At 38.8% G+C, this 26,170-nt stretch overlaps 1 protein-coding gene and 1 pseudogene across 5 annotated transcripts in view; one reads left to right on the top strand and one right to left on the bottom strand.

Moving 5' to 3' along the window:
• The window catches only part of SLC25A16 (solute carrier family 25 member 16), a 29,088-nt gene extending 20,796 nt beyond the window's left edge, over nt 1-8,292 (bottom strand). The window contains exons 1-4 of one of the 5 annotated variants that reach the window (XM_031956871.1): nt 2,913-3,688; nt 1,664-1,704; nt 1,194-1,316; nt 855-947 (exon numbers count right to left, since the gene is read on the bottom strand). Coding sequence is in view for 1 of the 5 variants with exons in the window: in XM_031956870.1 (XP_031812730.1) it covers nt 855-947; nt 8,001-8,124 (217 nt within the window). In the remaining 4 variants the exon portion in view is untranslated. Of the gene's footprint in view, nt 1-854; nt 948-1,193; nt 1,317-1,663; nt 1,705-2,912; nt 3,689-7,297; nt 7,369-8,000 lie in introns of those variants that run through there. The other 4 variants (XM_031956873.1, XM_031956872.1, XM_031956870.1 and 1 more) reach the window with 4 other exon arrangements.
• The window catches only part of LOC100935277, a 31,737-nt pseudogene continuing 13,689 nt past the window's right edge, over nt 8,123-26,170 (top strand).

The following is a 26,170-nucleotide window of genomic DNA, read 5'->3' as shown; positions in this document are numbered from 1 at the left end:
TGACCAGTTCTGATGGACCAGGCCATCCTCAGCAACGAGATCAACCAAATCATTTCCAATGGAGCAGTAATGAACTGAACCAGCTACGCCCAGAGAAAGAACTCTGGGAGATGACTAAAAACCATTACATTGAATTCCCAATCCCTATATTTATGCACACCTGCATTTTTGATTTCCTTCACAAGCTAATTGTACAATAATTCAGAGTCTGATTCTTTTTGTACAGCAAAATAATGTTTTGGTCATGTATACTTATTGTGTATCTAAGTTATATTTTAATATATTTAACATCTACTGGTCATCCTGCCATTTAGGGGAGGGGGTGGGGGGGGTAAGAGGTGAAAAATTGGAACAAGAGGTTTGGCAATTGTTAATGCTGTAAAGTTACCCATGTATATATCCTGTAAATAAAAGGCTATTAAAAAAAAAAAAAAAAAAAAAAAAAAGAATTATAGTAAAACCTCAAATACTATAAACTTCAACCATGCAGATCCTTCCTTTAAACTTTTTTTCCTCTTTCTCTTATTCTCACTCTCTCATATTCTCTTTCCTCTCCTTCCTTCTGGCAACTCCCAAACCCTGTAAAGTTCTAAAAACAAAAACTAATAAACTAGTACCGAACTTGAGCAAGCACACAGTTCTTTCTCCTTGACCTTTTGTAGAGTGTAATGATGAGGTCTAGAAAGGTCCTGAGTCAAGAGAAACATGCTCCACTGTTCTATTTCTGAGATACAAAACTTTTGAAGCAGACACTTTGGATCCTTTAAGTAGTACATTTCATTTCACAATCAATAAACAAATATTTATTAAGTGCTTATTACTCTAGGCCGGCTACAACTAATTACTCAACTCACCTAAATGTTTGTAATGGTGATTATGTGCCTGTAATAATATCTTCACTCGATCCAAAGGTGCGATGGTGGTTTTGGCACAACATCCAGCAACCCCTTCAAATTAAAAACAAGACATAAGAAAACTAAACATTTATTACAGAACTTCACACAAATGGTACAGTGGATTTTGTGATATTTTACTAGAAAATCGTTTCTTTATTAGAAAATCCAACACAAAAACATAGTTATGGAAGAGTTCATTCCTCTCCATTTGGAGCTTGATGCCTTACAAAGCAGTCGATCCTTCTAGGAGCTCCAGGAGGCAGACAACACAAAGATTACAGACAAGGTAACAGATACCTCAGTCTCAGGGGAGTCAGGATCTTTGCCATGGTAAATGTGTAACAGAGCCCAGCAAACCCAAAGCTTCAGAATCGTCGAGGTTGATTGCTTTTTGACTAGGCCATGATCCCTCCTTAAAAACTTCACATCAAAAAAAAAAACAACAAAAAACTTTACTAAGATTCATGTTTTTAAGACCTTTTTAGAGAAAGAAAAGCCTAAGATAAATCTATCGAAACTTTTTACAGTTTGTTTAAACATTTTGTTGAAGGTTAGCTTGTGTTTTTAATATTACCTGAGCTTGACTATCAAATGAACACAAAGGGTACAGATTAAAATAAAAAAAGAAATAAAGAGTTGCCTTTTATATCTAAAAACACGACAGCTGCAGTAAAGATCAGAGGCTTTACTCACTCAGCTGTTTGTTTAAATAGTGGAGGAATACATGAGGTTACCCATCCAGGCAACAAATATCTTTGATACTTAACTGTGTGTCCATGAGCAAATAATGATGCCTCAGTTTGTTCATCTGCAAAATGTGAATAATGCAAGTGATGTTATTTGCATGTGATGTTTTTCTCACAAAAATATAGTAAAACTCAAATAGAAAAATAAAAGGAGTCCCAATGAGTCTTAGTACAGTTTTAAACTATTAAGCATTACTGACTTAAAACTGGGATGTCCTATAAAAAGCACTTTGCCAACTTGAAAACTCTGTATAAAAGTTCAATATTGTTACTGTCTTCTATTCTGTTAAATGATAGAAGATGGAAAGAAGTATAGTCAATTAGTCAGTCAACAGGCATTTATTAAGCACCTGATAGTGTCAGGCTAGAAGTACAAAATAAAACCAAAAGTCAGCTTCAACTATCCTTTCTGAATAAATGGCAAACCTTTCCAAGACAAGTCCTCCTCCACTAGAAGTGGTTTCATTCATAACAACTTACTGATTAGGAGGCAGCTAAGTGGGCAGAGCACCAGCCCTGAAGTCAAGAGGACCTGAGTTCAAATCTGACCTCAGATAGTTCCTGGCTGTGTGATCCTGGGCAAGTCACTTAATCCCAAGTGCCTCATCAAAAAAAAAAAAACTTACTGATTTACAAAAATCAAACCTATAATTCTGATTTTGATTTCATTTCTTAATATATATTTTGGCTATAACTATTATTAATTCAATTGATTGGCTACGAGTTTGTTTATTTTTTAAAATAAAAATTTGGTGTCCCACCACATAGATTTACTTTAGAGCACAAATTATCCCTTAAATGCTTTTTTCTCTTTATATTTTCCAATAATTTTCTCAATGTATTAGACTTGGAGTCAAAAGACCCATATTCAAATTCTGCCAAACTAGCATTTATATAGGCTACTATGTGCCAGGCACTGAGAAGTTCTTTACAATTGGTTCATTTCATCCTTACAACAGCTCTGCAAGATAGCTGTTGTTATTAATCACATTTTACAGTTGAGGAAATTGTGGTTAACCGAGTTTAAGTGACTTGCTGGAGTCACACAGCTAGTGAGTGCCTGAGGCTAGATCTGAACTCATATTTTCCAAACTCTAGGCCAGATACTCTATTCCCTGTGTCATTTAACTATCCTAGACAATTTAATTTTGAAAATACTAAAGAGATAAAACTCATATTAACAAAAGTTTTGGGGGCAGGGGGTCCTTGATCATTTTTAGGAAAGGGGCCTAAAACCAAAAAGTTTTTAGAGCCTTGATATAAATGTTACCTCAAATTGTCCATGTTGGAGGGCATGGGTCAATCTGAAGGCAGAAATGACTTATCAGATTAATGTTAAATTAAATTGTTTCTGGAAGCCTTGTACCTAAAATACAGAGCATGATATTAGTATCTTTTTCAATAGTTTACACTAGGTTGTTGTGCAAGTTTTAAATGACCATTTACATGATACTCCAAGATGATCACTACTTCCTTATTTCAAATCCAATGCCTTTGCACTGACCTACAATGCTTCTCTAGGAAGAAACCACACTCAAATATTTGAACTCAAGGAAGAGACCCAGTCATGGAGCAGGGGACAATTTTGTTTTAAGTTCCCAGATACAGAGAACCAGACATAGTATGTTCGAGCTAAACACTGATAATCATTTATTCTAGGCTCTTTACAATGAGACTTACTTAGTATGCCTTAGTTTACAAAAACAATTTAGTACCAAAGTCAAGATTAAACTCCTAATTGGTAGTCCTGTATTCTTTCTGTCTCAACTGTCTCAACATTGTCAAAACATGACCATTACAACATATCACTAGAATAATGAGCAAGGAAAATTCAATAAGAAGCACCAATAAAAACACTATCTTAGATCCATATAATTCTACACAATGAAGTGTTGGTGGAATTTTGAACTGATCCAACCATTCTGGAAAGCAATTAGGAACTACTGCCAAAGGACTATAAAATCATGCATATCCTTGGACCTAGCAATACTGCTACTCAGTCTGCATGCCAAAATAGATAAACAAACTGGAAAAGGACCTAGGTGTACAAAAATATTTATAGCAGCTCTTTTTACATTGGCAAATAATTAGAAATTTAGGAGATATCCATCAAGTGGGGAATGCCTGAACAAGTTATTATACTTGGTTAATTCCACATTTCAGGGACTGGGGTGCTGCTGTCCCAAGAACCACCCTCCTCCAAAACCTGGAAAACCTGCATAAATTTTTTGGCCCTCCCTTGGTACCAGGGAAATCCGATTTTTTTTTCTTTTTTCTTGTATGGGGTGTTTACAGTACCTTATTATAAAATTGGGGTTAAGTATCTGATGACAAGCTACTTGTAGATTGATGTTAAGTAAAAATACTGCATGAAAAAAGAACTTTTTCTGTCATATCTGCTGGTCTTTGTGTATGTCTGTGGTATCTGCAAAATTCTCCAAAAAAATTCTCATTTAATTTTTTATGCCAATACTCAATAAATAAACAGTAATGGGGTAAGTTGAGATGTAGAAACCATAAAAGAAATGGAATAGTATTGGGTATAAGAAATGACAAACAGAATTTCAGAAAAGCCTAGAAAGACATGAACTGATACTATGTTAAAGTGGGCAGAACCAAGAGAACAGCAACAAGATTGTGATCATCAACTGTGATGGACTTGGGTCTTTTCAACAATGAGGTGATGCAAAGCAGTTCCAATAAACTTGAGATGGAAAAAGTCATCTGCATCTAGAGAACTATGGAAACTGAACATGGATCAAAGAATGATTTTCACCTTTTTTGTTGTGGTGGTTTGCTCCTTTTTCCCTTTTTGATCTAATTTTTCTTTTGCAGCATGACATGGAAATAAATTCTTTTAATTGCACACATTTACTTTATATTGGATTGCTTGCTATCTGTGGAGGAAGAAGGGGGAAGGGAGGGAAAAAAATCTGGAACAAAGTTTTACCAAGATCAATGTTGAAAACTACTTTTGCATGTATTTGGAAAATAAAAAGCTATTTATAAAAAAAAAAAAAAAAAGAAACGATAAGCAGGATAATTTCAGAAAAATCTGGAAAGATTCATATGAACTGATACAAAGTGAGCACAATCAAGAAAACACTGTAGCCAGTTAACAGCAACCTTCTATTATGGTCAAATATGAATGATTTAGCGACTCTCAGCAAAACAATAATCTAAGATAATTCCAAAGGACTCATGATGAAAAATGCTATCTACCTCCAGAGAAAAAACTGTAGTCTGAGTGCAAAAGAAGCACGCAATTTTCCATTCTATTTTTTTTTTTTTTGAGGGGGGGGGGAGGGAGTGTCTTCTTTCACATAAATTAGTCATTTATGACTAATATGGAAATCACAGATGAGTAAACTGAGGTTGAATCAAGTGACTTCTCCAGTCGAGGTTTAATTTGAACTGCACTCTTCTTGACTCCAGCACACCAGATCCACAGTTCCGAAGCATATTTGCATGACTGTACATATACTGCACTGCTTACTATCTCTGGGATGAAGGGAATTTGGAACTCTGAAGTTTTAAAAAAAAAAATGAATGTCAAAAATTGTTTTTACATGTAATTGGGAAAAATGTTCATCATTCCTATTTTATTTCATTTAATTTTCAGAATATAGAAGAAACAGAACTCAGAAAAGTTAGATTGAAAGGCGACAAAGCTGGGACTAGAACCCAAGTCTTCTAACAAGGTAGTAAATGTGACAAACTTGTTTGGGATTGAGAATTTTCTTATGGAATTATGGAAAAATTCCTATATAGAAATAGGACCTTTACATATGAACATGCTTTCTATATTGCCCCATTCCACTGACAAAATCAATCTCTACAACTGCTAAAAGACAGAACATCATAATGGCTAGAAAATTGGCCACAAAATTAAATGCAGGAAAGGAAGAAGCATTTCCTAAGCACCTAATCAGATGCTTCACAAATATGATCTCATTTGATAGCAAAAACCCAGGGTGAGCATGAGAGGAAATTGATGCTATTATCCCTATTTTACAGACTGAGAAACCTGAGGCAAACAGAGATGAAGTAATTTGCCCAAGATCGCACAGCTAGGAAACATCCTCTGAGATCTGAACTCAGGTCTTCTTGACTTCAGACCCAGACCTCTATCCATGGAGCCACTTCTTTTTCACTGGGTTCAAGTCCTGTCTCTGAAATATGCATCCATGTGATCCTGGGAAACAGCACACTAAGCAACTCTCTATGCAATTTCTAGGTAAACTTTCCTTATCTGAGAATTCCATATGCCAGTAAAATCAAAGGTTCAGTTCTGTCCTTGTCCTATAAAATTGCTATAGAGATAACAGAAAAGCTTCTTGTCCAAGACCTTCCAATTGTCATTTCTAAATCCCTAAAGTCTTATTAAATTATTAAGTGGGGAAAAAAAAAAAGAAAAATTAAGTGAAAACAGCCCTTGGGATGAAAAGAGAACAGTTATGAAAATGCCTCTTCCTAGAACAGCGGAGGCAAGTCCCTAATGCTGGTCACGATCATTCTGGGCTGCAAGCTCTCTAGAAGAGACTTTAAATAAAATGGACTTGAGAGAAGAACTTCAGACAGTTAGAATTCCCTAGCCCACCCTACACAATCTTAATAAGCCCTACAGATACAAATGCATAACTGTTATGATCTCCTTTAAGGGCAGACACTGTCTTTCATTAATTATAATTCCAGCACTTAGCACAGTGTCTGCACATAGGAAGAACTTTAAAAATATTTACTGGATTGGATAAGGATGGGAAGGAGAACAGACTAAGAAAGTTGGAGGCAGCCTAGTACAATGAAGTGAGCTCTATAGATATGGGAACTAAAAATACCGGTAAGTGGTTTACCCAGATTATTCCACATAAAAACAGGGAATTTAACCCCACATTCTTAATCAATAAACATTTATTAAGCACCTACCCTGTGCCTAGCATAGTGTTAAGGTCACTTTTCACTCTTAGTGATCCCATAAAAATAATACCAGTATGATTTAACAAAGGGCTCTATGGGTTATCTCCTTTGCTTCTAGGCACTATTATCTCCATTTCACAGATGAGTAAACTGAGGTTGAATCAAGTGACTTCTCTGCGCTCTTCTTGACTCCAGCACACCAGATCCACAGTTCCAAAGCCAGCTCTAGCACTTGTCATCGCCCCCTCCTATCTCCCTTTTTCCTCTTGGAAGAGAGCCCGGGTCAGACAAACAAGAGGCTGACGGCACAAGGAAACGGTGAGCAAGGTAAACAGCGGGCTGGCCCCACGTCCAGAAACGCTCCCCAGAAGAGCTTGCTTTCCAGAGCTTCCAGAGGAGGGACTCAGTGGGATTACTGGATGTCATCACATTCCCCAATCTCAGGGCCGCCTGGGGACTGACGGGCTCCCGGAACGGCAACGGTCTCGGAATCCCCGCCAGAGCCGGGGGGCTCCGGCAAGCCCACTTCCTGGATCCCTCAGCCCTCCCGAGCCCAGGGGCGTCTCAGCAGCCGCCACCCTCAAGCAGCCTCCCCTTCCCAAGGGAACCTGACAGCCAAGGCGGGAGCCAGCCCTGACTTGCCCCTCCAACCGTGGCCCTGCCAAGCCCGCGGCCCCCAAACAGCTGCTCATCACTTCCCCCCGGGCCACTTTCCTGGACTTCAGAAACTCCTCTTACTGAAAGATGAAATCGACTCGGAAACCCACTCTTCCCAGCGGGCTGCGGGCCTTTCCCGGCTCCTCCCCCCGCCCCGCGCCCCCTTCCCTCCCCCCCCCAGCGGGCTGCGGGCCTTTCCCGGCTCCTCCCGCCGCCCCGCGCCCCCTTCCCTCCCCCCCCAGCGGGCTGTGGGCCTTTCCCGGCTCCTCCCCCCTCAGTGGGCTGCGGGCCTTTCCCGGCTCCTCCCCCCTCAGTGGGCTGCGGGGCTTTCCCGGCTCCTCCCCGCCCCTTCCCTCCCCCAGCGGGCTGCGGGCCTTTCCCGGCTCCTCCCCCGCCCCTTCCTTCCCCAGCGGGCTGCGGGCCTTTCCCGGCTCCTCCCCGCCCCGCGCCCCCTTCCCTCCCCCGGTCACCCTGCCTCCCCCGCCCCTTCCCTCCCCGGTCACCGCTGCCCCCTTCCCTCCCCTTCCCTCCCCGGTCTCCGCGCCTTCCCTCCCCTTCCCTCCCCCGGTCACCTGCCTCCCCGCCCCTTCCCTCCCCGGTCACCGCGCCTCCCCGCGCCCCCTTCTCTTCCCCACGCCACTCCAGCCCAGCCCGCGCCCCTCGGTGCAATCCCCGTTCCCCACGGGGGGGGGAGCCGTCTCCCCCGTAACAAAGTGAGCTCCGGGAGGGCAGCAGCGCCGGGCTGGAGCTTGATAGATGCCAGCCGCCCCCGGCCTGTCCTCACCTCCCGCCACGAAGGAGCGCAGCCAGTAGAAGTCCCTGCGAGCGGACGCCGCCGGCGGCGGGCTCGGGCTCCCGGACCCCGCTCCTCCGGCCCCGGGGGCCGCCGGGGTCGCCACCGAGGCCATGGGGCTGCCTGGGCTCCGGGAGAGCGCTCAGAGACCCGGGGCCGCCCGCCTGCGGCTCATGACGGAAGATGACGAGGTCAGGCCGGCACCGCGCGACGGGGCAGCCCCGGAGCCCAGCGGCCGAGGGTCCATTATAGCCGCCGAGGCGGCGCCGAGTGATGACGTAGCGCGCCCTCGGCTGGAGGCGTGGAGAGGGTGGGGCCTAGCCGGGCCCTGAGGGGGGAGAAGAGCGCAAGGGAGAAAGAAGCAAGGGGACGCGGAGTTGGAAGAGGGGCGCAAGGAAGGGAAGGAAGGATACAGGAGGAGAGAGCAGGGAACGAGGAAGGCCCCGAACTCCCTCACTGCACGTGCCCTCCTGCGCCCCTCGGCCCTCGTCCTGCTTTCAGAATCCCTGAAGCCCCAGAGCCCGGTGTCCCCCCTTTTTGCCTAGCGCTCAGAGCCTCAGAAATGCCCCAAACCCACGGTTCCCTGGGCCTTTGTGGGAGCCCAAGGCCTGCGTCCCCCCTTTTCGCCTAGCTCTGAGGGACCCCGAAGGGTCCCCCCAGTCCCTGTCTACTTTCAGAGCCCCTGCATCTCCAGGGCCTGGGGGTCCCCCCCTTTTTGTCGGGCGCTCAGAGCCTCGGGAGCCCCGGGCCAGCTGCTGTCTCAGCCTTTGGTCTCTCCTCTTTTTGTGAGTCTTCAGGGGCTCTGGAACCCCGACGCTCCCCAGACTCGCGGCCAGTCAGTCCCTCAGCCCCTTCTGAGCCGGCTTGCGGCTCTGAACCCTAATGCTGCCGGCTTTCCGAGTCCTCAGAAGGCTTTCAGTGACAGTCTGCTTTCCCCCCAGATGGTGCTGAACTCTGAAACTTGTCAGTCCCCCGGGCCCCACTGAAGCCCTACACAATTCCCGCCGTTTTCTCAGACACCCCTGAACCCCAGAATCTGGGCATAAGCCGAATCCTCAGTTTGCTTCCTTTACCCAAAGCTGCCAACATCCAACATCGTTGACCTGTTTTCCCTTTGACTCCCTTAGTTTGAACATTCTGTACAAGACCCCACTATTCTGCAAGCTCTGCTGCCCCTACACCACGACTACCTGTTCCCTTTACATGAATTTGTTTCTCACTAATCTCCTTATGTCTCTCTCTGTCATCTTCCACAACTTATGAAAACATTAATAAGCATTTGCCTTGTGCAGAGCAAATTTGTGAAATGCAACTGTGGGGATAGAATGCTGATATATAAAACGTCTCATGAAGGAGAGGACACATAGAGATGCCGATGATAAACAATAATATTAAGTAGATTTATCAGATGAAGCAAAGAAAGGACTTTTTAAGACCTAAGAGGAAGGTTTCAGAGAAAAGGTGAAGTTTGAATAAACTGACTCGTGCACTTCAAGCAAGGATTTAACGGATCAATGAAAATTCAAGAGGGATTAAGGTGGAGAAGAACTTTCCAGATGGGGAAAATATTTTGAACAAAAGTGCAAGAATAGCAAGTAGACTAGATCATAGAGGATTTATAAAGTTGGAAAAGGAGATCCAGCCCAGCTTGTAGATGACCTTGAATATCAGACAAAAGAGTTTGGATTTTTTCCACTAGGCAATAGGGAATCATGGACCACTGAAAACTGAAATATGAGTGGATTTTGAGTAAAGGAATGACATGATCGGATCAATGCATGGAGAAGAAAAACTTGGCAATAGTGGTGATGTTTTAGGAGAGTGATTTTGGCACGGATGATGTGATTTAGAAAAGCAATTGCTCATTGCAAATGATGTTTTGGCGGTTTAACATCAAATGACAAGATTGAGATAGGAACCAAATGTTGGGGTTTGGTAATGTGAAGAATTCACAATGGTTATTCTCTTTACAAATGTTGTTTATTTAGGAGAAATTATAAAAAAAAAATATGAAGAGATATACTAGATGCCAGAAGTGGTAAATATGAAATAGAGTTGGGAGAGCATATAGTTAGCAAGGAAAAGGGTTTAGGAAAAACTCCATGAGGTGGCAGGCTAAATCTATAAAGGAGTTTAGTACCTTAAAAGAGTTAGCTATAAGGAGAAAGACACCACGAAGCATGGTGGGGTGATGAGAAGAAAGACATTACAGGGGGAAGAAGTAAGGGGAAAGATACCACAAAGTAGAGTGCCATGGCTTGCTTACCAAAGGGGTTCAGCAAAGATGGTGAGTCTTGGACAGATTTATAGGGGAAAATTAATGTCAGGGATTTGGCATAATTTGCATTTCTGGCTAGACATAACAAGGTGCTACCTTACTATCCATGACCTCCAAAGAGAGAACTATAAGGCTAAACTAATCCCCATCAGTTACCTTCCCTGCTTGCCTCAGGGAGTAATTTTATCAGTACCTCAGGCTCTCTCAGCCAACACTACCTAGTTATCAAGACCTCATCAGTGGGAAGAATGATTGGGAAGGATCAAAAACTAAAGACAAAAGTCTCAAGGCTTTTGTAATTAGGAGGCAGGTAGTAATAAAAATTAGTACTAGGGTGATCAGGCAGGTTTGTTTTCTTTTTATGCCCACAACTTCTGAATGCTTTGATTCTTCCAACATAGGTCTCTAGTTTTCATATGCTATAATCTATAGGTTTTTTATGAATCATTATTCTGTTACAGAAAAAATTGTACCAAATACACTATAATGCTCCATGCTTGTAGAGTCTTACTATAATCTAAAATGTCTAGAAAACAATTTCTTTTAACTTTAGAAAAATCCCAATTCCCATGAATTTTCTGTGCCTTTTTCTACATCTGAAGTCATTCTTTTAATCTCTTAATTATTTAATCTTCCACAATTATCACATTGCATAAGAAAAATCAGATCAAAAAGGAAAAAAATGAGAAAAAATTCAAGCAAACAACAAAAGTGAAAATACTACATTGTGATCTACACTCAATCCCTCTCTCTGGGTGCAAATGACTCTCTCCATCACAAGACCATTGGAATTGGCCTGAATAACCTCACTATTGAAACAGCCATGTCCATCAGAATTGATCATCTTAAAATCTCATAGCTGTGTACAATGTTCTCTTGATTCTACTCACTTAAAAGTGAAGATTTTAGATAAGGCTGCAACACTAAAAAGAATGACTAACATTTAAATTGTTTAAAAAATAGAATTAAGGGAATTTTAGAGAGCAATGGTTATGCTGAATAAGGAGTGAATGATGGGGAAATTTAAAAATGAGAAGAAAAAGTAAATGTGATCTAAACAAAGTATAATTTTTTTGCAAAATATTCCAATTCTCTGTTTACAAAAAGAATGGGAATTATACGAGAGAAAAATAGTTAACTCTGTTACAAATGAGGTTAGATAAAGATAATGGAAGAGAATTAAGAAAATACTCCTTAGGGCAAATATCAGAAAATGAAGCTTACTGACAGAAGTATTACAGCAATAAACATTCAGAATTTTTCTTTTCTGTTTGGTGTCTCCTCTATATAGCCTTTCTTCACACTTACAGGCAAAAGTATCTTCCTTAAAATTTTCTAGAATCTACTCTGCATCTCTTGTGGCTCCATCATTCCTTACTGTATATTATCTTATATCTTATCTTGTATATATGAAGAGCCTTGTATGATGTCCTGTTCCATTATAAACTTATCTTGTATATATGAAGAGTTTTGTATGATGCCCTGTTCCATTAGGAAACAGGAAAGAGGAAAAGGTCAAAGACTATATATCTTTGTTTCTAAAGAGGCCAATATAAGATCTTACTCATAGGTGCTTAATAAATATTTGCTGATTTTATAGTATATTAGGCAACTGTATCATCTATGCATGAGAAGCACAAATTTATGTTGATGTGAATTGTGTTTTCTTTCCTTCTTAAGTGTGTGAATATAACATACTTTTTGACATTTTTGTGCAGTTTCAGGTAGTCTGCATGATGCCATCTTTACTCTGAACCTTCCATTCCTCCTCTTCTATCTGGGAAGCAATCCAGATATTGTAGTGTAGTGTAAATAAATCAGAAACTGAATCTCTTTTCTTAAGGTGGCTAAGATGTCATATTTCAATGAACTAATGAAAATCTTTAGAAAAGTTTACTGAGAATGAGAAATAGTGCACATTCTGCACTAGCATCCACCAGCTTAAAAGAATCAGCAAATCTCCAGCTTGTAGGATGGATACTTGCTTGATGTTTTGTTCTATTTTATTTTGTTTCAAATGATATTTTATTATTTTGCCCATTTCATGTACAAACTAATTTTAACATTCATTTTAATAGTATTTTATTTTTCCAAATACATGCAAAGATAGTTTTCAATATTCACTTTTGCAATACCTGCAAACCAATTTTTTCTCTCCCCTCCTCTTCCCCTTCCCCAAGACAGCAAGCAATCCGATTTAGAATAAACATGTATAATTCTTCTAACCATATTTCCATAATCATCATGCTAAACAAGAAAAAATCAGATCAATCAGATCAAAAAGCCAAAAAAAAAAAACCACCAGGGAAAAAAAGCAAACAACAACAAAAGTGAAAATAGTATGCTTTGATCCACAGTCAGTCTCCATAGTTCTCTCTCTGAATTTGGATGGCACTTACCATCACAAGTCTTTTTGAATTGCCTTGAATCACCAATTTAACATTTTTTTAAGATGTTGAGTCCCAAATTAACTACCTCTTTACCTTCCCCCATCCTTAAGATGGTAAGCAATTTATATAAATTATACAAATGCAATCATGCAAAAATATATCTCCATATTAGTTATGTTCTGAAAGAAGACAGACTAAAGAAACAAAACAACAAGAAAAAAAAAAACATGGAAAAAATAAAGAAAATTTTAAAATTGTATACTTTGAATTGCATTAAGACTCCATCAACTCTTTCCCTGGAGATGAACATTATTTTTCATCATGAGTCCTTTGGAATTGTCTTAGACAATTGTATTACTGAGAATAGCTGAATCAATCACAGTTAATCATTATCAATGTTACTGTTACTACATGTCTTATTCTGGTTCTGCTCACTTCAGTTCATGTAAGTCTTTCCAGGTTTTTCTGGGAGCATCTTGCTTGTCATTTCTTATAGCATAATAGTATTCCACTATAATCATTTACCACAACTTGTTCTTTCATGACCCCCTTGATGAACATCCCCTCGATTTCCAATACTTTGCCACCACTTAAAGAGCTACCATATACAATTTTTTTGTACAAATAGGTCCATTTCCCTGTTTTTGATTTCTTTGGGATATAGTTATAGCAGTTGTATTCCAGGGTCAAAGGGTTTTATAGTTTATCTTTTGCATAGTTTTATAGACCTTTGGGCATAGTTGCAAATCACTCTCCAGAATTAGCTCACAATTCTACCAATGGTCTTGCTAGAGATTTTATGGGAAGACTTTGACCAGAATGGTATAGGATAAGAAGCCATGAATAAAGTTCTTATGGTGATGAGGTCATGGATCCATGAAAGCATCAAAGAAAGTGTTACAATAGGTTACATTCTCTAACTGAAACTTTCTTTTTTAAAATTTGCATTAATTTCTAACAATATTCTAGAAGTACTCCCTTTTCATAATTTGCTGGCCATAGTAAGTCTTTGAACCTAATTTTGCACTTATTCTTCTTTCTTGATCTACTTTTCATAATTTGGGTTTTTTCTATTTTTATTAGCACAAATATAGTTTTTCCTCTGGGTTTCCATTAAACTTATTCATTAGACCATCAAATAGAATCAGTAAATAGATTCCTGCTTTTTCAAAAATAGCCATTTTATGGCTATGATAAATCAAAAGAAAAAATGTATTTCCCAAATTTTCCTTTGTAAAGACACATGTCTCTTTTGGTTTTTTAACTGGGCCAGTATTTGAAAAAGTAAGAGTTCTTCTAGTAGTCAAAGCTATAAAGTTCAACCATAATAAAAAAGAATCTGCTCCTGCAAATGTTGCAAAGTCCTATAAACCTTTAGAACTGGAAGGGACCAGAGAGATGATTTAGTCCCAAACCATCATATTACAAATTGAGGTTCAGAGAAGTGAAGTGATTTGGGCTAGATATTGTCAGAGATCATTGCGTTACATACAACCCCTTGTAAGAACATGAAATCTCTAAGGATGAAGTTGCTAGCTTAATGTCAAGCTTTAAGTAAGTGGAAAAACCAGAATGTGAATACAGATCTCCCAACTCCAAGTTCTTTGATCATTTTTACTGTCTTAGTGGCAGCAGCCACCCAAAATCAGTCTTCCAGATTTCCAGTCCAGTGGTCTTTGTAGTGGGTTTCGTTACCTCTCAGAAGAGACATAATTCTTTATACATTAATTTAGCTGCATGCAGAAATGAAATAAAAATAAGTAGGTAGACAGGCAAATAGATCAGTGTGGTTGTTTGTCCTTCCTTTGCGAAAAGAACCATGACATCATAGAAGTGATGCCATGACATGCAAGTGAATTGAAATTGAGTGAGGGAGGGCTGTACAAGGTCACCTGCCTCACTTTCCCCTCCAGAGTTCAATGGCAAGATACAGATCCAGCAGCTAGTACAGATAGTCTCGGATGAAATGAGAGCCAGATAGATAGATAGACAGACAGAATAGATAGAATTGATCTCTGTAAAAGCTTATTGACTTACAAGAATGAAAGATATAAAAACAATTTAACAAAATAATTACTAATATTATTTCTAGAATGATTGCTAGATTATTTCTCAATACCACCATTAGGCAGAAAACCAAGTTACTTTCTGGACTTTGTTGCAAAACATTGCTAGTACTAATTGGATGAACTCTGCTCCTTCCTAGCCTTCTATCCATAATATGTACATTGTGAAAGTTCTGCTTTCTGGAAGTACTGCAGTTATACTAAAAAGAAAGAAATAGAATTAAATTATGTTTCTATAAGGCCAGATGATATATAGTGGAAAGACTACTGAATGGTGAAGCTATGAGGGAAATTTTGGAAGGAAGAAATGCCTTCTTGGCAGGGGATAAGGAAGGACAGAGAATACAAGACATAGTCCCAGGTGCACTCTAGATCTTGGAAAAAAGTAAACTCTTAGCATATGTTCCTGACAGTGGATGTATCTGAATACACTTTTGGTTAGGTCTTCAGGCACAGTCTCTGATTCATTTCCCCTCCCTTCCTCTAGTGATGTTGGAAATATCAGTCTCTAGAATAAGAACATCTCAGAGCTGGAATGAATCTCAGAGCGAACTGCAACACTAGAAGTGACTTTCGGTAAGGTCACCCAGGTTTAATGATCTCCAATTAGAAGGAAGATATTTCCAAAGGCAACACACTTCACTTTCTCATTGTTTTAATGGATAGGAATTTTTTCCATAAAATTAAGCCTAAATTTGTTGCTTTGCAACTTTCAGGGAGATTTACCCCGAGAAGAAAATGCTGCCTTCAAGTATTTAAAAAGATATTATTCAGGGAAATCCTAAGGCCAGAAGCTTATGAGTTCAGGTTCAATTCTGGGACAAAACAAGTCACTTAAAAGGCATTGAACTGTTAACAAAAAGAGTAATTTTGCTGTAACACTACAAGGATATAGTGATACCTAACATCCCTGGAATTCTGGATATGGTAATGTTAGCAGTCTTTGGACATCCACTAAGTCAAAGTGAATAGAATTTTTTATGTCCTTCAGTGACCGGAAGTTGTGTCAATGGAGGAAAGGGCCAATTGAGTTCTGGGGCAGCTTTGTTGCCTTTTAAGGAAAATAAATTTCTCTGTGATGGCAAAGTCCTTAGGATCTTTTAGAGTGCCTTGCTCAATTTAGATACTTTCATAATAGCTTGTATTTAACATTTGTTCTGGCAGAAGTAATACAAGTGAAAAAAAAACAAAAAGAAAGAAAATCTATAATCCCTCTTCCCAAAGAGTCACATCTTTGCAATCCACAATGAATGTTCTAATGCAAAGTGGTGACTCTAAGATGACCACCCGGAACCTCACCAAGAATATCAAGAACACAGCGCAGACCATGACATCTGTGGCAATTCTTTACCATATATGACTCATCTGTCATGTGTCTTAAGGGGTCATAAGTTTCTTGTAAGTTAATCTGTCAGTCAGTGAATAAGTATTGCCTTTCTCTATCATGTTTTGAACTCATTATCTTTCCTCCTAAACACGCCCCTTAACTCTTATCTTCCTTATGATTGCTTGGGGCATCATCCTTCCAAGTCTCTCACCTTATAATCTAGGAGTTTTCCTTAACCCATCACTATCTCTTTATAGCTATAATGAGAGGAAAGGAGCATGTTATTGTTTTAAAAATTGTTTCCTTTATTTTTCTAATTATATATGTACATTAATTCATTTAAATATATATATTTCTTAGGTGCTCCAAATCACTATCGATCAGAGAAATGCAAATTAAGACAACTCTGAGATACCACTACACACCTCTCAGATTGGCTAAGATGAGAGGAAAAGATAATGATGAATGTTGGAGGGGAGGTGGGAAAACTGGGACACTGATACGTTGGAATACACCGGAGCCACCTGACAGTGGCTGCTGGAGGTCCAACCCAGAATGAAGCTCCTCTTGTGAGAGGCTGATACAAGGAGACTGAGAGGTAGTTGCTGCTCTTTGACCTCTCTGATTGAGAGGCCTTTGCGTTATCTGACCTCTCTCCTCTTCCCTCTGCCTCCAATTTATCTTGTTCCCAGTCCACAACACCTGTGTCAGCAAAGGCTACTTTGCAGCTCCTTCAGATGTCATGATCCACAGCTGTGGAGACTCTCAGGGAATTGACCTGTCCCTTAACAATTCCCTGGTTTTTGTTTTTTTGCTGTTATTTACACACACACACACACACACACACACACACACACACACACACACACACACACACACACACACACACACACACACCATGGTCCTCACACTGAGAAATGCAAGCGGCACTATCACTTCTGGATGGTTGTAACAGGTATTGATCTTGTGATATATCATGGAGGCAAACTTTCTTTTTTTTTTTTCTTTTTTCTTTTTTTTAATAATTATAACTTTTTATTGACAGAGCCCATGCCTGGGTAATTTTTTACAACATTATCCCTTGCACTCACTTCTGTTCCGACTTTTCCCCTCCCTCTCTCCACCCCCACCCTTAGATGGCAGGCAGTCTTATACATGTTAAATATGTCACAGTATATCCTAGATACAATATATGTGCACAGAACTGGACAGTTCTCCTGTTGCTCAGGGAGAATTGGATTCAGAAGGTAAAAATAATCCAGGAAGAAAAACAAAAATGCAACAGTTTTCATTCATTTCCCAGTGTTATTTCTTTGGGTGTAGCTGCTTCTGTCCATAACTGATCAATTGAAACTGAGTTAGATCTTCTCTTTGTCAAAGAAATCCACTTCCATCAGAATACATCCTCATAAGTATCATTGTTGAGGTATATATAATGATTTCCTGGTTCTGCTCATTTCACTTAGCATCAGTTCATGTAAGTCTCTCCAAGGGAGGCAAACTTTCAAACGAAGTAGTGGATTGTAGTCAGAACAGGCATTTAAGTCTCTCATCAGTCTCCTGGCTCAGCCCTTTGATGTGTTGGCCCATTTAATTACCCCGACTAAAAAAGTCTTACCAGGGTTCTTCTCCCTTCACTCTGGAAGGATCCTTCTCATGAACAGCTCTGGTTGTTCTTATAATTCTTACCCCACATTCAGGTGCCATATGTTGGAATACACAAGAGAGCTGTTGGAATACACGGGAGCCACCTGACAGTGGCTGCTAGAGATCCAACGCAGAATGGATCTCCTCTTGTGAGAGGATGATACAAGGAGACTAACAGGCAGTTGCTGTTCTCTGACCTCTCTAAGAGGCCTTTGTGTTGTCTGACCTCTCTTCTCTTCCCTCTGCCTCCAATTTATCTCATTCCTAGTCCATAACACCTGTATCAGCAAAGGCTGCCCTGCAACTCCTTCAAATGCTATCATCCACAGCTGTGGAGGCTCTCGGAGAATTGACCTGTCCCTCAACACTGATACATTGTTGGTGCAATTGTGAACAGATCTAACCATCCTGGAGAGCAATTTGAAACTATGCTCAAAAAGTTATCAAACTGTGCATACTCCTTGATCCAGAAGTGTTACTACTGGGCTCATATCCCAAAGAGATCTTAGAGGAGGGAAAGAGACCTACATGTGCAAAAATATTTGTGGCAGCCCTCTTTGTAGTGGCAAGAAACTGGAAACTGAGTGGCTGAATAAGTTATGGACTATGAATGTTATGGAATATTATTGAGAAATGACCAACAGAATGAATACAGAGAGGCTTGGAGAGATTTACATGAATTGATGCTAAGTGAAATGAGCAGAACCAGGAGATCATTATATACTTCAACAACAATACTATATGACGATTAATTCTGATGGACATGGCTCTCTTCAACAAAGAATTAATTCAGATCAGTTCCAATTGTTCAATAATGAAGACAGCCATCTATACCCAAAGAGAAGACTGCGGGAACTGAGGGTGAAACACAACATAGCATTCTCACTCTTTCTGTTGTTATTTGCTTGCATTTTTATTTTCTTTCTCAGGTTTTTTTTTCCTAGATCCGATTTTTCTTGTGCAGCAAGATAATTGTATGGATATGTATACACATATTGGAGTTAACATATATTTTAACATGCATTAAAGGAGGAGAAAATTTGGAAGAGAAGGTTTTGCAGGGTCAGTGTTGAAAAATTACCCATGCATATTATTTTGTAAATAAAAAATAAATAAAATCACCTCTATTATTAAATAAAAAATATACATTTCTTTATGAATCATGTTGGGACAAAAAAAAAATCAGAACAAAATGGAAAAACCAGAATAAAAAGAAAAAAAAAAAAAGGGAATATAGCATGTGTTGATTTACATTCATTCTCCATAGTTCTTTCTCTAGATACAGATGATTTTTTTCTATCCAAAGTTTATTGGGATTGCTTTGAATCACTGAATTGCTGAGAAGAACCAAGTCTTTCATAGTTGATCATCTCACAATCTTGCTGTTACCGTATACACAATGTATTAGTGATTCTACTTGTTTTGCTCAGCATCAGTTCATGTAAATCTTTCCAGGCCTTCCAAAAATCAGATTGTTCATCATTTTTTAATAAAACAATAATATTCCATTACTTTTGTATACCATAACTTATTCAGCCATATTCCAGCTGATGGGTATACACTCACTTTCCAGATCTTTGCTATTTAACAAAGGGCTGCTACAAACATTTTTGCATAAGTAAGTTCTTTCCACTGCTTTATGATTTCTTTGGGATACAGATCCAGTAGTAACACTGCTGGATCAAAGGGTATGCAAAGTTTTATAGCCCTTTGGGCATAGTTCCAAATTGCTCTCCAGACTCGCTGGATCATTTCATAACCAACAATATATTAGTGTCTTAATTTTAACACATCCCCTCCAACATTTATCTCTACTTTTTCCAATTAGTCAATCTGAGGAGTGTGAGGCAGTACATCAGAGTTGTTTTACTTTGTACTTCTCTATTCAATAGTGATCTAGAGCATTTTTTCATCAGTAGGAATGGCTTTAATTTCATCACCTGAAAATTATCTATTCATATCCTTTGACCACATCAGTTGAAGAATGACTTGTATTCTTATAAATTTGACATCATTCTTTATATATTTTAAAAATGAGACTTTATTAGAAATACTAGTTGTAAAAAAATTTTTTTCCACAGTTTTGTACTTCCCTTTTAATCTTGATTGTGTTGGTTTTGTTTGTGCAGAAACTGATGTTTTTTTTTTTTTTTTAAGATAAGGAGTGTCCATGAAAATTTTAAACTGAAGAGAGAAGAGAACAGGGGAAAGTTCAGTGTGAGACAAAAACAAGAAGACAGTTTTAGAACTACTATGTTGAAGTTGTTATGTATTCTTTATACCCATGTTCCCATTATTGCTTAATGGTGAATGCATAATAATATTTAGTTATAAGTATATACTTGGAGGCAGTGCAACTAGGTGGCACTGTGGTTAGAGTGCTCATCTAGGAATCAGGAAGTCCTGAGTTAAAAATCCAACATCAGACCTTGGGTCTGTGATCAGGCCCTACTCAAGTCACTGAAATACTGTCTCAATGTCCTCATTTATGAAATGGGGATAATAATAGCAACTACCTCCGAGAGCTGTTGTGAAGTTAAAATGAGATAATATCTGTGGGGTGTCATATAAATGCTGGTTATTATCTGACAATAAGGAATGTTCTATTCTAATAGAGCTAGGTCCTGAATAGTGTGAATAAGGAATCCCTTAAAGCAGAATTGTTTGAATTCACATAGCATATTTCCATTGGGCTGAAACTAATGATCATATTTTACATGACTGTTACACTGAAAATATATTCAATAGCTGTAGGGCACTCATTATTCACACTAAATAGTACCTCACTGTATGTAGTACCTTGCTTCTCTGCCACCAGCAGGCAAAATTTGTTTTATTATCTATTCTCTGGGACCACTGTTGGTTAGTTACACAAAATTCCTCTTAGTCCTCTTTCCATTTTCATCAGGGTATGCTGGTATATTCGAGAACCAGGTACTGGTTCTGTTTACTTAACTCTCCATTAGTCCATACAAATCTTCTTTTATGTTTAAATTTATTATGTTTGTTGTTTCTGGTTATATAATAATATTCCATTTTATAGCTATATCACAGTTTATTTACACATTTTCTAATAGATGAGCACCCATTTTATTTCCAGTTCATTGTTGCCACAAAAAATGCTGCTAGGAATATTTTGTTGTATCTTGATCTTTCTGTTTTTTACTTCTTTGGAATAATTACTTAGTAGTGAGATTGCTGGATCAAAGGGTACAAACAATATAGTCCCATTTTCCACATATTTCCATAGCTTTCTAGAATGAAAACCATTAGTACATGACTGCATCTCTGCTCCCACAACCCTTCCAACACTCACTGTTTCCATTTTCTTTCCTTTTCTCTGAGATGCAGGGTATAAAATAGAATCTCAGAGCTGTTTTAAATTGTGTTTTTTTTTTATTAGTGATTGGAGTATATTCTCATATGTTGATAGATAGTTTTCAATTCTTTGTTGCTACAAAGCAAATGATATCTAGAAAGAAAATGGCAAATAAATTTTGAAATTAGGACATTTTCAGTAAAGGAGAAATGAAAGCCAAATTATAGGGATTTAAGGAGTGAGTAGTAAGAAAATAGAAGCATCAGGTACAGACTACTTATTCTAGATGTTTGCAAGTAAAAAAGGAGCAGATTTTTACCTAGAGGACTTTGGTAAGCCCTTCCCCTCTTGTGCACTGGGGACTCCGGGGATAGGTATGTGGAACAGATCTACTTCTGTCTAAGATGGATAATGTAGGCTAATGACCGAAGACGCAGATGGATGGTGAGTTAACCACAAAGACCTGGAAACAATGGCAGGCCAGATGAGTCAGAGATGATGAATACATGTGGACTTGGAAGGAAGCCTATGCTACATCTGTGTAGCCCCAAGAGAGGAGCCCCAGCAACTGAGACAGACATCAAGCTCTACACATCAACATGGAAAGAGGCCCATTCTGAAGAGAGTTACTTGTACAATGCGCACTCCTATCTACCCCCAGAGAAGCAGCCAGAACCAGATGCCAAACTGACAGCAGAGGAGAGACCGGAACGAAGGAGCAATGAGACATAGCACAATGACATGTATTAGCAAACTTGGCTTGTTACTTCCAGGGTGCAGTGAGTCATGTAGACTGTATAATTCCACATTGGAAATGGGTAGGTTTCCTTAAATGTCTGTTTGTTTAGTGTTAATCCTTAATAGCTTTTTTGTCATATAAATGAATTTTTTTTTCTATTTTCAATGTCCTGTTAGGCTGAATAATTGCAGAGGAGCTGAAGTCTCTTTCTGGGAATCAAAATAAACTCAGGAGTTCTGAGGGTAGGGACACAGACAAGAGGGATTTTTTGAGACGTATCTCCAAAATTTTGTCCAGACTTTATGTGTTAAGAGGACAGGTGGATAGGTTTGTACAATATAGATGGGATGAAAAGAGATCATAAAAGAGGGAAAGGGACCCACATGTGCAAAAATGTTTGTAGCAGCAATTCTTTTTGAGTGGCAAGGAATTGGAAATTGAGTGGATACCCACCAAATGGGGAATGACTGAATAAGTTAGGGAATGTAAGGGAATGCTATTGTACTATAAGAAATGATGAGCATGGTGATTTCAGAAAAGCCTGGGAAAACTTATATGAACTGATGCTAAGTGAAGTGAGAAGAACGAGAGAACATTGTACACAGCAACCGAAAGATTGTGTGATGGTCACTTGTGAGGGACTTAAGTTCTTCTCAGCAATGCACTGATCCAAGACAATTCTAATGGACTTGTGATAGAAAATGCAATCCACATCCAGAGGGAAACCTAGGAAGACTGAATGTGGATCGAAGGATAATGTTTTCACGCTTTTTTTTCCTTTGAGGGGCTTTTCCTTTTTGTTCTGATTTTTCTTTCACAATATAACTTATATGGAAATATGTTTAAAATTAATGTATATGTATAACCTATATAGGATTGCTTGCTGTCTTGAGGAGAGGAGAAATAAGACAGGAAGGGAGAAAAATTTGGAACTCCAGATCTTATAGAAAAGGAATGTTGAAATGAGATGATTCAGGCCAATTCCAATAGACTTGTGAAAGAGAGAGCCATCTATACCCAGAAAGAGGACTAAGGGGACTGAATATGGATCATAACATAGTATTTTCACATTTTCTGTTGTTCCTTGCTTGCTTTTGTTTTCTTTCTCATTTTTTCCCTTTCTGATCTGATTTTTCATATGCAGCATGATAATTGTGAAATAGAATTTGCATATGTTTAACATACATTGGATTGAAAATCATTGTTGATCAGAGAAATGCATATTAAGAGAACTCTGAGATACCACTACACACCTGTCAGATTGGCTAAGATGACAAGAAAAAATAATGATGAATGTTGGAGGGGATACAGGAAAACTGGGACATTGATGTATTGTTGGTGGAGTTGTGAACAGATCCAACCTTTCTGGAGAGCAATTTGAAACTATACTCAAAAAAGTTATCAAACTGTGCCTACCCTTTGATCCAGCAGTGTTACTACTGGGCTTATATCCCAAAGAGATATTAAAGAAGGGAAAGGGACCTGTATGTGCAAAAATGTTTGTGGCAGCCCTCTTTGTAGTGGCTAGAAACTAGAAATTGAAGGAATGCCCACCAATTGGAGAATGGCTGAATAAATTGTGATATATGAATGTTATGGAATATTATTGTTCTATAAGAAATGACCAGCAGGATGAATACAGATAGGCTTGGAGAGACCTACATGAACTGATGCTGAGTGAAATGAGTAGAACCAGGACATCATTATAAACTTCAACAATAATACTACATGATGATCAGTTCTAATGGACATGGCTCTCTTCAACAATAAGAGGATCCAAATCAGTTCCAATTGATCTGTAATGAACAGAACCAGCTACACCCAGAGAAAGAACACTGGGAAATGAGTATGGATCACAACATACTATTTCCATTCTTTCTGTTACTGTTTGCTTACATTTTTGTTTTTTTCTTCTCAGGTTATTTTTACCTTCTTTCTAAATAGGATCTTTCCTATGCAACAAGATAATTGTATAAATATGTATACATATATTGTATTTAAATAAATAACCATACATTGGATTGTTTCCTGTCTAGGGGAAGAGGTGGAAGAGAGAGAGGGAGAAAAATTTGGAGCACAGGGTTTTTCAAGGGTGAATGTTGCAAATTATCTTTGCATGTATTTTGTTTTTGTTTTTATTTTTGCTGAGGCAATTGGGGTTGTGACTTGCTCAGGGTCACACAGCTCTTTGCATGTATTTTGAAAATAAAAGAGATCAACAGGATGATTTCAGAGAGTTCTAGAGAGACTTATATAAATTTCTTCTAAATGAAATGAGTAGAACCAGGAGATATTGTACATGGCAACAATAAGATCAAGTCTGATGATGTGGCACTTTTCAACAATGGGGTGATTCAGGCCCTTTCCATATTGGGTTTTGTTAAATGTCTGTTTGGTGTTAGCCCTTCCTAGGTTTTGTTGTTGTTGTTGTTTTTGGTATATACAAATGAGACTTTTTTCTATTTTCCACTACCAAAAGGGATGAAAATTGGATCTCTGATGTAATTGGTATTGTGCATTTCTTGCTAAGGAGACCTCCCCCCCCCCAAAAAAAATATGCAGAATGGCATCTCTCTGCGATACACTTCCCTGGAAAGTTCCCTAGAGTCCCCAAGAGATTGAGTGTCATGTCAAGACTGACACAGCCAGTAGGTATCAGTTGGTTGAATTTCTACATTCTTGAAGAGGACCAAAATGACATCACTATTTTAGAGTCAAGTTACAGTGCATCCAACTGTGGCTGTTCAGACCCATCCAGACCAGAATGCTCTACTGAAGGTCAGACACAAATAGTCTATATGAAAATTTGGGATGGCTTCTCTAATTTGATGTATCTCTCATTTCTTCTGTGCTAATTCAATTCTGCTTTGCTCATAAAGCACAGCACCTTCTTTGATGAGGGGATGCCATGGTGGGTGGTCCTGTGCCAGTGTCTCCCATGTCATACAATTGATTCTAAAGTTCTTATGAGAGACTTTGAGGGTGTCCTTATATTGTCTTTTCTGAACAGCTGGTGAGTGCTTACCCTGTGTGAGTTTTTAATAAAATAGTTGGGTTTTTTTGGGTTTTGTTTTTTTTTTGGCAATCCTGCATTTGACATTAAGAATCAGAGGTTAGACTTGAATCCAGGTCTTTCTATTCTGAGACCAACTCTGTTCTATGCCACACACACATATGTATGTATGTGTATATATATATATATATATATATATATATATAGTGAAAAATTAATCAAATTTGAAGGATTACCCAACTTGCCCTGAAATAACTGGAGACTCACAAAAATTGGAAAAGAGAATCACTTCTCCTTCTTTATTGTATATATACAGCTTCTTTTTGAAAAATATGTTTTTTTCTGAAAACTGAATGGATGCTCATGATTTGGGCGATGGCTGAATAAGTTATGGTATATGAGTGTAATAGAATATTATTGTTCTATAAGAAACCATCAGCAAGATGATTTTGGAAAACCCTGGAGAGACTTACATGAACTGATGCTGAGGGAAATGAGTAAAACCATGTTGAACATGGCAAAAGGATTATGTGATGATTAACTGATGAACTTGGCTCTTTTCAAAAAAAGAGGTGATTCAGGGCAATTCCATAGACTTGGGATGGAAAGAACCATCTGTATCCAGAGAGGACTGTGGGGACTGAATGGGAATCACAACATAGTATTTTCACCTTTTGTTGCTGTTGTTTGCTTATTTGTTTTTTTTTCTTTCTCGTTTCTTTTGATCTGATTTTTCTGTCCAGCATGATAAATGGGGAAATTTTAACCTATAATGGATTATATTGTCTAGGAGAGGAGCCAAGTGGGGAGGGAGAGAGAAAATTATGGAACACAAGATTTTGCAAGGATGAATGCTGAAAACTATCTTTGCATGTATTTTGAAAAATAGAAAGTTATTATTAAAGATAAAAATAACTTTTTAAAGATAAAAAATTTAAGTATGTTCTTGACAGAGCTTAGATTAAATGGCATGGCTTTGTAACATTTTGTTATTTTGAAGACTCAAAGAAACAGTGGTCTAGTTCATAGTAGTGGTTAGGACACTTTATAGCTCAGTATTGCATTTACATAATGTAGCAATTAGAGGGAAGGTGATGGAGTTAGGAGAGAAAGCCTGAAGCACTGATAGAATTATGACATTCCTGGAGTCAGTCAGGGAGGGGCACTAATAAGATCATATCAGCCTTACTTGGGCTTTTTGTTCAAGTGCACTTTTGATTACAGTCCCTAAGTGGGGAGTCTCTAGAAACTCCATCTTTATTATCCAATCAGAAAGCCAAGTTATGATGTAAAAGCCCCACAGTTACATTTCCCCTATAAAAGATCTACTTGTATAGCAAATCCTCACCAAGGCCTTTTAGGCTTAGCAAGCCACACTCCTG

The sequence above is a fragment of the Sarcophilus harrisii genome, chromosome 2, assembly GCF_902635505.1.
Source record: "Sarcophilus harrisii chromosome 2, mSarHar1.11, whole genome shotgun sequence".
Taxonomy (NCBI): Eukaryota; Metazoa; Chordata; class Mammalia; order Dasyuromorphia; family Dasyuridae; genus Sarcophilus; species Sarcophilus harrisii.
This window is presented reverse-complemented; position numbering and strand designations above follow the sequence as displayed.